This window comes from Meleagris gallopavo, chromosome 9 (genome assembly GCF_000146605.3).
Source record: "Meleagris gallopavo isolate NT-WF06-2002-E0010 breed Aviagen turkey brand Nicholas breeding stock chromosome 9, Turkey_5.1, whole genome shotgun sequence".
Lineage (NCBI taxonomy): Eukaryota > Metazoa > Chordata > Aves > Galliformes > Phasianidae > Meleagris > Meleagris gallopavo.
The window spans coordinates 12,051,443-12,063,724 of record NC_015019.2 but is presented as its reverse complement, the minus strand read 5'-3'; the positions used below and the strand labels follow the sequence as shown (position 1 = coordinate 12,063,724).

Here is a 12,282-nt window from a genome sequence, read left to right as displayed (position 1 = left end):
TTTTTTTTTTAAAGCACTGATCAGACACGTCTGTCAATAGCATCATCTGTCTCCTGGAGTTGAGAAGTAGATTTGAGGACCCTTCTGATCCCTCCAGATTTTTGAATTCTTACCATTGTGTATGAAGTGAAAAGATCTTTATGTGATAAATTTCACCCAGTATCACCATTTCTCTCCAGTGGATTGTGCTCTAGCTTGGAGGTCATAGTTACTTGCTTTACTATGTTGCTTAAGGTGCATTTCTGTAATGGGCAGGTTGTAAGCTTTAGACCTTACAACTTGAAGTCAACATCACATATATAATGTGAGTAATAAGGACCATGCTGACCCACGGCCAGACTTAGTTTCCAGATGAATCTGACATGCCGTTATGCTTGTTGCAGTGTGCTGACCAGGGTGACAGAGGCTTGTCCATGGCACTAAAACCTACCTGCAGAAAAACTGTTAGCACCTTCTGGCTATGGCTGCCCAATCATCTGGCAAGCCATAAAGACCTAATTATCCTGTTGGGCTGTGGACGTCAGTAATGAGTGGCAGCCTTGTGCACAAGTGGCCGATTGAATCTCCAAGTTGGTTTCTCATGCAGACCAACAACACAACTTCTGCTGTATCCAAACTGCACACCTTTCAATCTTGACTGGACTGTAATTAGAGCAGGTTCCCACACTTAGTAGCCCTGCTGCCATCCTGAAAGAAGGACACTACAAAATTTTGTGTGACAGCAGACAAAGTGAAAATCAGCTTCTCAGAGTTACTTTGGTAAAAGCATGATTAGAGCGACAATTCCAGAAGTTTTGTAGGCTGTGGACTGCTCCCCCAAGTGAGGGGTGGGTAGTCTCCAGTTTAGCTCTTCTCCTCCAAGAGCATATTGAATGCTGGAAGTCAGTGGAGAGCAGTTCTGCAGTGTCATGACGTACACGTCATGATTTAACATCTTGCAGTTTCGGGTTGGTTAGCCACGTCAGTGGTCCTATCGCATCCGTGTACTTAGGTACTCACCATCACTGATAGCCTTAGTTCATCTGCTTTCTTCTGCTTGCTTTTTTAGAAAACTCTGCTCTCTAATGTGCATGAGGAACAGCTGCTTCAGTCATGGCATTGAATAGGGATTGTGCATCCTGTCTCCAGCTTTGTGATGTTCTGCATTGTAGACAGTGCCTAAATTGCATAGGTTCTGATTAGGGACTCTGGTTTGTTTGTTTTTCTAGGTGAATGGTGTCAACATCAGCAGTGTGACTCACTGCCAAGCTGTGTCCTTCCTGCGCCACCCAGGTCCTGTTCTCCACCTCATTGTCCTGCAAGAGAAAGGCTTTTCCAATAAGACTACACAACAGGACTCCACTTCTGCTACAAATCAGGAAGTGATCCATGTCACCTTGGTAAAGAGAGACCGATCCGAACCCTTGGGAATCAAACTGATCAGGAAGACGGATGAGGCAGGGATTTTTATTCTGGATCTGCTCGAGGGAGGTTTGGCAGCCAAAAATGGGAAGCTGAGTCGAAATGACAGAGTCCTGTCTATAAATGGCCAGGATTTGAGGCAAGGAACACCTGAGACTGCTGCACAGATCATCCAGGTAATTTATAATGCATAGAAATTGTGTGGCTAATGATTCTGCAGCTTTCTGCATTGGTGGCAGGGCTCCTGCTCTGACCCAGGGGCTAACAGAATATGCTGAAGCAAACTGCCTTCCCTAAAATCTCTTTCTGGGAAAGTAACTTCTCTGCAGATGTGTGGGAAATGCTGCTTCCAAGCGAAGATAAACATGAAGAGTGGGAATACATCATGAGTCATCTGACAAGTCTGAAGTGAGGCAGTTGCTAGTGGCATGTCAGCTTAGCCAAGGCAATTGGAATTTTTTTGTGGTGTGGCAGTGTGAAGAGTTTCTTGCAGAATAAGAATTTGTATGCTCTGTATAGATGCATACATCACAAAAACCAGAAGAGATTAGGACAGCTTCTTGTGCTTCGAGCAGTCAAACTGAAGATGTTTTCCAGACTCCCTCCACAGCCTACCACCTCTCCACGCAAACAACATCTCAGACTAAAAACTTTTTTAAATGCTAAAAAGGGTAGGAAAAAGGTGGCTTTTCATTCACAATAGAGATTTGTTCTTACTGCAGCGTGCCAAGTGTTTTGGTAACAGAGCAGGCCAGGAATATTGATTGAGGAACAGGGATTGCTATGTGTGCAGTAGATGTCACAAAGATTAGTTTTTAAATTCTTTATATTTCTAGGCAGTGAACTCCAGTTTCTGTTTTGATCTGAAGATCCTGACACAATACATCTGATCACATATTGTTTATATCCTGGAAAGGATCCAAGGTCAGCAGAGTGAGGGAGAGCCAGTTCTCTTCCTGCTAATTAGCAAAGGAGAGTACAGTGCGGTGGGAGAATAGAATAGTAACAGCAGGATTCCAGCACTGAGATCTTTCCTTCTACTGTATATGTGATTCCATACTATGGCCTCTTAGATTTTTTTTTTTTTTTTTTTCATTCTTGCTGTTGTGTTTCTGTAGTAGTGTGCAAGTGTAACTTCTGTATGAGGAACTTCATCCCACTAAGATCAGTAAGTCTCAGAACTGGCTTCATTGGCTTTGGGAATTTAATTCCTTTTGAAGTGACATTCTGTAGAACTGACTTTTTTCCAAACGTTCTGTTCTTCTGAGAGCTTCTTGGTTAAACTTTGTTCTAATTTTGATTGCAAACTGTTTGGAGAAAAGTATTGTGAAGTACCACTTACACCTATACTATATATGCACATTCATTTATACTGCACATAGTCTGCTACTCAGGAATGAAGGGAGGGCAAATCCCCAAAGCAGGATGCAATATTTACAATATATTTACAAGATATGTGCCAAATTGCTTTGGGGAAAAAAACTGCATCCTGAAGCGATTTTGGAGATGAAAGACTTAAAATTTCTGTTTTGTGAAAACCCTGTCCTTTGGTAGCTTAAAAACACACATGGACCAACCAGCTGACTAAAACAACAACAGAAGCAAAGCAGTTGATGCAGTCCCTCTTCCCAGGCCATGGAATTCATGTGCCACCAGAGGAGTGTGGACACATCCAGTAGTGAGAACAGCAGCTGTACTTCTCTCATCTGTTGCAGGAAATGCCCCAAGCAAGCACAGACGCCTTACCCCAATAGAGTCCTTCACAATAAGGTTTTTGTTGGATTAATTCAGTTTGTTCTTTCAGATAGAAGAGCAGTAACAATAGTGAATGCTTTTACTGTAGTTCTGTCAGGGCCAGATAGACAGCTGGTTGAGTTTTTAACTGGCAGCAATCTTAGGCAAAATGTCAGGTTTTTAGGTATTCGGATGGGAGAAATACTGAACAACAGATGTGGCATATAGGCTGGAAAGGAGCTATAACAAGTATCTTTACAACAAAAGAAAAAGCATCTACTACTTCTGTGATGGTTGTCCATTGTGTGGATTGGTGGTTCCAGCTGTTCATTTTGTATTGCGATACACTGTTCTTGTTGCACGTACCAAAGCAGAGGAAGCAATCATCCTGTTTTGCCTTCTTTTGCTTGACTTCTAATGGTTTCAGGCGTTCTTTTTTGCTCCTGGCAGACCAGTGAATCCAGAGTAAACTTCGTAGTCCTGAGGCAGCCAGGAATGCAGCTGTTGGACCAAGGGGAAGATGGCAGCACGTCAAACAACAGCAGCAGCAGCAGCGGAGGAGGAAGCCCAGTGCACCACAGAAGACGACTAGACCAGAGTCACTACAGACGGAAGTCCAACTACCAGAAGGTAAGCTTAGAAATAACAGCAAAAACACTGGTTACTCCTGGTCCAATAGATCCATTATGTTAGCTCCGTGACAGTTACTTATTACGTATAACTGATTAGTAGCTCCTTTTCTTCTTGAGCTATTGACAAGCAGCATGTTTGTGGCTGCTGGCACTAGAAAACTCTGCATTTGTCATCTACTGGAAAGAATATCTCAAAATTTCCAGTTGTCTCTAGTGTTGATGCAGAACAAGTGTTTAATCCCTCCTTGTTTGTAAAGGGCCATGGGAATTTACAGTCCATAAGACACTAACAGGGCCAGTGGTTGACCTCTTGACATTCATAAAGCACAGTGTGTTCAGGGTGTAGTGCAGTGATATTAAGTTATGTTTCTGGTTTGGAGACACAGCTCTGTGACACAGAAGTAGAAACTACACAAATCACACTGTAGTGCTGCTGTGACTCGAGTGTTGTATCTGCCATCCATTTGAATGTTACAAGAATATCCTGCAAGAGAATTGCCAATCTTCTGTACCAGTGGAGGTTTGCTCCATGCTTAGAGGTATCACCTGTGGGAGAAAACATTCTAAAACTGCCTAGACTTCTGTGTCTAAATGCCTATGTTGAAGATTAGTAAGGAACCTACTTCTACTGCCACAGTTGGTTACATCTGCAATTATTTGCAAATTAACAGGGAAATAATAAACTCTGATATTTAAACTTTAAGTAATGCTCTTATAATCATTAGACACATTCATTTTCTAGGGATGCTGGCTATCTTTGTCAGCATCTCCAACTTTGATTTTTCTTTTATATATGGTATCTCAAACAACTCCTACTTGTCTGTTTTATCCATTTATGTTGTATTGGCTTGAGGAGCAGAAATCAGGATGAGGGGTGATTATAACATAAACAGAGCAAACATCAAGTTTCCATATACCTTTTAAGTCATGCATGAGAAGCAAAATAATTCAGAAGTTACCGATCCCAGTTCAGTAGTATCAGAAGGGGGTTGATTGCTTGATACGAGTGGCCTTGTTCCTTGGTGCAAAACTGTTCTCAGAGTGAGCATCTCTTTACAGCAAAAGGAAGCAGGATTGTTGGGAGAGCAGCTGTTTTCCAGACAGCTATTCCTCAGTCATAGCAGTGTCACATTGGAAATACAGAGTAGTATTTTCACTCGTACAAAGTACAAGAAAGTGACTTTGCCATCTAGCAGTATCGCCAAATGTTCTGAGTTAGAACAAAATAAGCATTATGTTTCTTTGACTCTGAGCTTTTCATGTTAATTGCATTAATGAATCTGTGTATTGTATTGTCATTTTATTGTAGGAATTACCTCCAGGATATGTAAGTCATGAAAAGACAGTTGCAATAAAGAAGGAACCAAAGGAATCCCTAGGAATAACAATTGGAGGTGGACGAGATAACAAAAACAAGCTCCCTATATATGTAACAAGTGTACAGCCCATCGGGTGCCTCTTCAGGGATGGCAGAATCAAGCGAGGTAAGGAGACTCAGATCCTTTACAGGTTGGGAACTGTTTTAAGCAGAATTTGGATGTAGATAGTAAGGTGAAATTGGAAGCAGGGTTCCACATGAGACCTTGAGGCAGGAACGTGCTTCAGAGCACAAATTTTGCAATAATCCCATTTTATTTAATCAACAGGAGATGTACTTTTGAGTATAAATGGCATTGATTTGACTCACCTGAACTACTATGAAGCTGTCTCAGCACTGAAATCTAATGCGGCTTCCCACTCAGTCATACTGAAAGCCTTGGAAATCCTTTTAACAGACACCACAGATCCCTCTCTAGACATCAAGGAGCGAGGATTCAGCTGGTCTCCCCTCTGGATCACATGGCTTGGATTGCCCAGGTACATTTGTTTAGTGATCTCAGTCACTGAGCTGACTTAAACACTAGAAATGAACTTCTTTGTGGGTTGGCTTGCCAGTATCCTTGTTAGCTTTAAGACAGAGGAAAGCCTCATCTGCCAGGGAGATCACAGCACAATGAATGCATAAAGAACTTCAGCTGTTTCTTCCAGCGTTACCCCTTGTTTTTCCACTTCTGTTGCACAGTAACCATGTTTCAGAAGTTTCTGAAAAACTTTTTTTTTTCGCTTTTCTAAGAGAAGTGACACAGAAAATGAAGAGCATAGATTTTTGGAATGTGAGGCACTGGTTTGAAATTTAGTCAGCATAGAACCAGTCCCTTCTGAAACGTTGCTAGCTGAAATCACTGTCTCTCTTTCTGGATGGCATTACAGAGGCTAGCAGGTAACTGCTGCTTTACAATACCGATTCTGATCATCTCATTTGGAGGAACTCTTTCAGTCTAATTCTTTCTGGCTGTTCTAATTGTGTGATCTCTAATGTGAAGCATAAACCATTCTGAATTGCTGAGTTACCCTGCTGCAAAGGTTTGGATCATTAACTTAGCAAAGATTTTTAGCAGCAGCATGGTATGTTCCATGTTACAGAGCTGAGATGTCAAAAACTTATTTTCTGTCTCCTTTCTGGTGAGGTGAACCTCTTGTTTGTTCACTTCTGTGGTTTCATGAAAGTACATTCAGCCAGAAGAGATGGAATCTGTTTCATTTCAGGTAACTGGAGAGGGATCGTGCAGAAGACGAATGTAGAACAGTTAAGCCAAACCCTTTTGTGGGAAGCTCAGATTATTTATAGCTTTGTTTCTTGAGGCATCTGAAAGAAGAAAGACTAACAAGCGTCTTGTTACATTACCCCTGTGTTACTTAGCAGCCTGTAAGTGCTAAACAAAACAGCCAAAGGAAGGTAGCTTTGTGTCTCAGGTGACTAACTTGGCTTGTGCTCACCACAGTCCTCTAGTTTCCTCCACTCTCCCTCAGAATCAGCTCGTCCATTCTGTGCAGGCCTGCTGTGAACCAGTTCAAGCTGTACCTGGATAGCCCAAACCTGGGTACGCATTCTCAGCTGCTAGCAGGTGCTTGTTCCTCTTGGGTGCTCCAGCAGCGAAGTACAGCCAGGAAAAACTGGCCATGCCTTCTCCCTTCTTCCTTTCTCCAATTTCTTTGGATGTGTACTGGTTCCCAGCATCACCACGCTTCCTGCTGGTGACGGACTGGTGTCCATTCTTTACTCACTGAGAACTTGCCTTCATTTCAAGCATAGGCTGACATTATTTGCCATGTAATGCATTGCTTGAAATCCTTTTGCTGCTGGTAATAATGTTGGCTCCCCCTTCCTTTGCCTGGTAGAAGGTCTCACTACTGAAGCAGGGAGCAGTGATTTCAGATGCCCTTTCTGCTCTTCAGGCTTCCTTTCTTGAACTGACCTTTAGGAGTCAACAAAATTTTTCTTGTTTCCAATAGTAAAAATGGCTCTAATTCTTTCTCATCTGCTTTTCCACCTGCTTTTAGTAAGACCTGGTAGCAGTCAGTGTGGAAGCTTTAAGCTTAGTGCTGATGGCATGTAGAATTTTGGTCATGCTCAGCATTTTTTTACAGCTACTACTCTGATACAGAAGTCCTTAAATCCTTCTCAGTGGAAGCTTTCATGCTGAAAGACTGGAGTCAAAGTCTAGCTCAGGGCTAGAGAAACGTGCTCAGTTGCTGCAACGCTTGAGCCTACAGTGTTTAATTCCAGCCTTGGTTCTTGTATCTGTGGGTTATTTTCTTTACATCAAATGCTGTCAGGCTGGCTCACTGAGTGACATGCAGGCTCTGAGCTGCACAGCCCCTGTAGCCCATCTTGTAGAAGCTGGGTTACGTGCCAGGCTACAGGTGCTGAAGAGGAGATCACAGCCTTGTCTTGTATCTTTCTTGGGATGCCAGGTGACAGAATAACAGGAGCATCTTAGTCACAGTCCTCTGAAAGGAAACACTCCATGCTCATAAGGTTGCTTGGATACCACAACATTTGGTGTGTAAGCTTGGGCCAGAATTTCCATCCTTGCCTCTGGCCATGCGTGCCTGATGAAGATGCAGACATCTGTGCTGCTGGAGGGATGAGGTGGGAACACTCTTCTCTCCAGCCTCAGGCAACAGAGCCGGGTGCCTGACATTCTGGCTTTTTTCTCTTGTAATACAACTGTGGGAAACCCTGCTGTCCCCATAGACTTCTACTCTCTCCATTGTTTTGCTAGTAATCTGGTGGTGGTGAGTGTTTCAAGTTAATTATATACTAGTAATTACTGCTGTTTGAATGATTATCATGATCACTGTATGTGTCACAGAAGATACCTTACGAGCTTCATTTCTTCATAGGATTGTTAAAGACCAGTTACTCATAGTATAAAGTACCATCTCAAAACGTGGTGTTGGGGATCTTAATTCATTGCTCTTTGAATCCTGAATCTTTGAGTTACCCTCTCTTGCTCTGTATCAGCTTTTGACTCCTGAAACAGTCCCTGCCACATTAGGCTTGGCTGTTAATGCTCAGGGGTGGAAAAGCAGCATCCCTCTTACTTTGAGATCTATCTGCAGCCAGTCCACAAAGCTTGAGCAATTCTGCAGTGACCTTGAGGTCCTCCCTGCTGTGGCCCCACTGGAGCAGCACATTCCACAAACTCTGAGGGGGATGCAGATCTAGCAGGGAGCCTCCCAGAATAAAATCTGCACCTTTCCTTTCTGTGAAGTCCAAAATATTTTTCTCACAGTCATTTTCCATTATGGAAACTAATGTTTCTCTTCTTAAAAGCCCTTTTCATATGGAAATAGATTTCTAGCAAAGAGCCTTTTTCAATTCTTGAAGAATGTGTTCAGTGCTCGCTTATGTTTCATGCTGAAGTAGCACTTCTGTTCTCTAGGCTGCTTATTTGCACCAGATGCCATATATGTTTGTCATAGCTGTGTGTTTTTTTTAATTTGTATAATACCAGCAGAAAATTGGAGGCACCAGTAAGCTGCAGCTGGGTCTCCTAGGGTCTCCCAGCGTTAACGTATGAGGAACTGGTATGGAAGTGAATTTGTTTGAAAGCAGATAATTGGATCTGTGTCTCAGTGAGAAGTTAACTGAGAAGGCTTTTGAAATCTGAAACTCATCTGCAAACTGCTCAAGCAAAGTTCTTGAGGCAAAAACTTTGTAAAGGAGAAGTTCAGCTGCAGGAGTACCTCAGTGGGTGATGAGCAGCAGTTCCATGCAGCCTGCTGGTGCCAGAACATTACCTGACTGCTGGCCTGTGCTTCTGCCACACCTCTTCAGACGCCTTGCAAGGGCCTGGCATGTCCTTGTGCTGCAAGCTCAGAGCACAAGTTCTGTTAGCACTTCATTATTGTGTTCTCCCTTGCCATGTGCCTCAGGCTCACTGGGAAGGCACCTCACTGAGTGGGGCTAGCACACCAGCGATCTGCCGTCGCCGTCTTACTGTACACAGCAGCCCTGGGTTAGCAGTCCTTTCCTGCAGAAAGGCATCTCACACTCTGATGTGGTATGCAGAAGGAATGCTGCCTCACCTCATAGTGCTCACTTGCCATCAGTGAGACATGGCTGCTGAATGCCTTCGTTGTACCAAGCTGAATAAAAGTCTCAATTCCCATTGAGTGCATGGGGTTTAGCAGTGCTGTTTATAGTTGATACGGTTTTTGTTCCTCTGCTAGGAAAAATTATTAAGTAATTCAGAAGTGAATTCGTGAATTTTTCAGTTCACAAGCCCTTTGAGAGCAGAGTCATTTTTAAACTCTTTGACTACTGCTGACAGTACTGACTTCTAAAAGGCTGCTGTCTTCAGATTTGGTAACGTCCCACAACACACCTTGCACAAAGGGGCTGCCTTCAGCCCATCAAATGAGAAGAAAGACAAGGCTGTTGCATAGCTGCACTTCCCCCAAAGGAAAATGTAAACTTCTGGTCAGTTGGCTTTCCTTGAAGCATGTTTACAAACTTTCTGTTTTTGGCTGTGCCTTCTTTGCAGCTACCTTCACTGCTGTCAAGATATTGTCCTTAGCAAAGGCAACCAGGAAAGCTGGGGCTTCAGCATTGTTGGAGGCTTTGAGGAGAGCAAAGGAAACCAGCCCTTCTTCATCAAAACCATCGTGCCTGGGACGCCCGCCTGCCGCAACGCAAGGCTGAAGTGAGTGTGAACTCTTCTGTGGGCTCGAGGCAGAAGCATCATTTCCCTGGAGAGCTTTTACCCTTTTGACTGGCTGAGCTTAAGTTAAGGACTTCTAATCCATAGCTGCGCGCTTAGGCAGTTAATAGTATTACCAAAACCCTGTATTAATGAGTGCTTTTTCTATAAAAGCATAACCACCTACTAAAGGGAGTTAAATGTTGTATTTTAAAAGGCTGTAAAGGCTTTAATTGAGTAATTAAGAAGAACTAGAAAGGGGATGTTCCAGATTAACCATAGAGGCTTCTGAGTAAAAAAAAAATCACTTGAATTATGAAGACTGCCTCAGTGTAAGTAGGAAAAGCCCTCCTGTAGAGAAAATGAAAGGTAGCCTTGCTGCCCTGTCAGTAATGCAGCAGGCAGAGTGGTGAGTAGTCTGCATTACTTCCAGGATCCACCAGAACCAGCTCTTCCACAAGCACGCAGCAGGCTGCAAGTGCAATACTGTTACAGGCTGCTCTCTAGCAGGGGGGCAGTTTCAGTGCAGTGAGCCAGGCTTTGCTACCCTGGGAAGCATGAAAGAATAGAGCTGGTCAGAGCCCTGGTGGGGGCCTGGGGCCAGCTGGGCATCCTGTTTTAGTGCCTGGGGAGTCCTGTAAGACTGAGGGAAGGAGAGGAGCTGGCTCTGGCATCTCATCCCACTGCAGCTGAGCTGTACAGCCACATGGAAGGTATCTGGGTGCACTGTGGTTGGGTGAAGCAGGCAGCCTGAAAAACCTATTGAATCAAGCTACAGAGCGAGAATGCCTCAGCCTGTGAGCATTTCTCTTGGCCCAGCCCTCTACTGCCAGGCCGGCCAGTTGCACTCCTGTGAACAGCACTGTCTTCCTCCCCTGCTGTCGTTTCTCCATGTTTGCATCTGTTCTCTTTTTGCCCTTTATCTAAGAGTCACTTCAGTAAAGAATTTATGATCTTGGTATGGGGGTGGAGTAGGTGATCTTGGTGGACAAGGTTACAATGTTAATGAATTTACTTATGACGAGCTCATTTTTTGTCCTTCTGATTAGGTGTGGAGATGAAATAGTGGCAGTAAATGGCGTACCAGCGGTTGGAATGAGCAACTCGGAACTAATCCCAATGCTGAAGGAGCAAAAGAACAAAGTGACACTTACTGTGGTATCCTGGCCAGGGAGCCTTGTGTGAAAGCTTTGACAAATCACGCAGCAGCCTTAAGGATCATCCTTGGTATCAGATTTGCTGACCACCACACTGAGCTGAACATGACAAACTGAGGGAGTGCTGAACTCTTGCTATACAGCATACTGCGTCATGACAATAATTTTCACTTCATTTTTGGAGAAAACATTTCTTTACTGTGTGGAGGTTGCCACCGACTGATTGTTAGATTGAAAATAATGGTGACTCAGAACACTTGTAGCTTCTTGGACTCAATAGAGCTTGTTAGTATTGGTGTTGCAGTGTTTCTCTAGGACTCACCCATCTTTGCTTTTTAGTTTTAGAGCTCCTCTTTCCATTTAATGTTTTGACCAGGTTAAAACACGTGACTGGCCTACGAATACCACTTGGCTGCTGCTCTCTACCTTACTGCCATACTGGACACTGAATCATTTTATGTTTATAAAAGCCACTAATAAAACAGTGAGGATGCAGTCCACTTAAGCAGGTCTTGTAGCCCACAGTTTTATGTTCTTAGGCTGCTTCAATCTACTGAATGTTTTTATACATCAAAGAAGTTTGCAGCTGAAGAGCTGCCAACTGAGCATGGCAGAGCTGTGGTGACTCCTATGACGGTCCTATCACCAGGTAGCAGAGATGAGGAACTTGTGTAGTTTTTATCAATTTCCTCAGCTTGATGTCTCTGGTTTTAAGACTCGATGAGTGACCAGCTTTTCCCAAAAGCAGATGGCTAAGAAAGCAGGTTTGTTGATGAGAAGCTGTCTTTTAGTTTCCCAGTGATGAGAGGCAGAGCTGAGGCAGCAGGAACAAGATGTGCTTGCAGTTCTGTAGCAAATTGTAGCTTGCTGTGTTGGAATCTCCAGGATAGCACACCTTGGGCTTCAGTTCCAACCCACTGTGTAGGTAAAGGTTAGAATGAAAGAAACGAAGTCCCAACAGGTTGGTCTGACCTCCAACACCTGTTAAATTTCTACCTGGAAACAAACTCTACATGAAGCAATTCCTTTTTTTTTTTTTAAGTTGCTAATTAGCAGTATAAGAAACAGATCTTTCTCACATCAGAGATCTCTCTGTGCTGTTTCTGCTGTACTTTTTATGGAACCAGCTCAGACTGTAAGATTAATCAAAGGGGTCTCTTCTGTAAAAATACTACCTAGAATGAATGTTTTAATTCCTTGTAGTAGCAAACAGACTGCAAGTGTGTGCCCATCATCCTCAGCAGTGCTTTTCTTAGGGCTGGCTATTGGTAATTGGCTATTAGAGCAGAGTGGACCTGTTTCTTGCTACATGATTGAGCTGTTTACACA

At 43.4% G+C, this 12,282-nt stretch overlaps 1 protein-coding gene across 1 annotated transcript in view; it reads left to right on the top strand.

Moving 5' to 3' along the window:
- LOC100548653 (ligand of Numb protein X 2-like) overlaps nucleotides 1-12,050 on the top strand; it is a 17,625-nt gene extending 5,575 nt beyond the window's left edge. The window contains exons 4-9 of the mRNA XM_031554675.1: nucleotides 1,209-1,577; nucleotides 3,586-3,765; nucleotides 5,077-5,251; nucleotides 5,414-5,624; nucleotides 9,641-9,799; nucleotides 10,846-12,050. Of these exons, the coding sequence (XP_031410535.1) occupies nucleotides 1,209-1,577; nucleotides 3,586-3,765; nucleotides 5,077-5,251; nucleotides 5,414-5,624; nucleotides 9,641-9,799; nucleotides 10,846-10,981 (1,230 nt within the window). The 3' untranslated portion in view covers nucleotides 10,982-12,050. The remainder of the gene's footprint in view (nucleotides 1-1,208; nucleotides 1,578-3,585; nucleotides 3,766-5,076; nucleotides 5,252-5,413; nucleotides 5,625-9,640; nucleotides 9,800-10,845) is intronic.
- The last annotated feature ends 232 nt before the right edge of the window (nucleotides 12,051-12,282 follow it).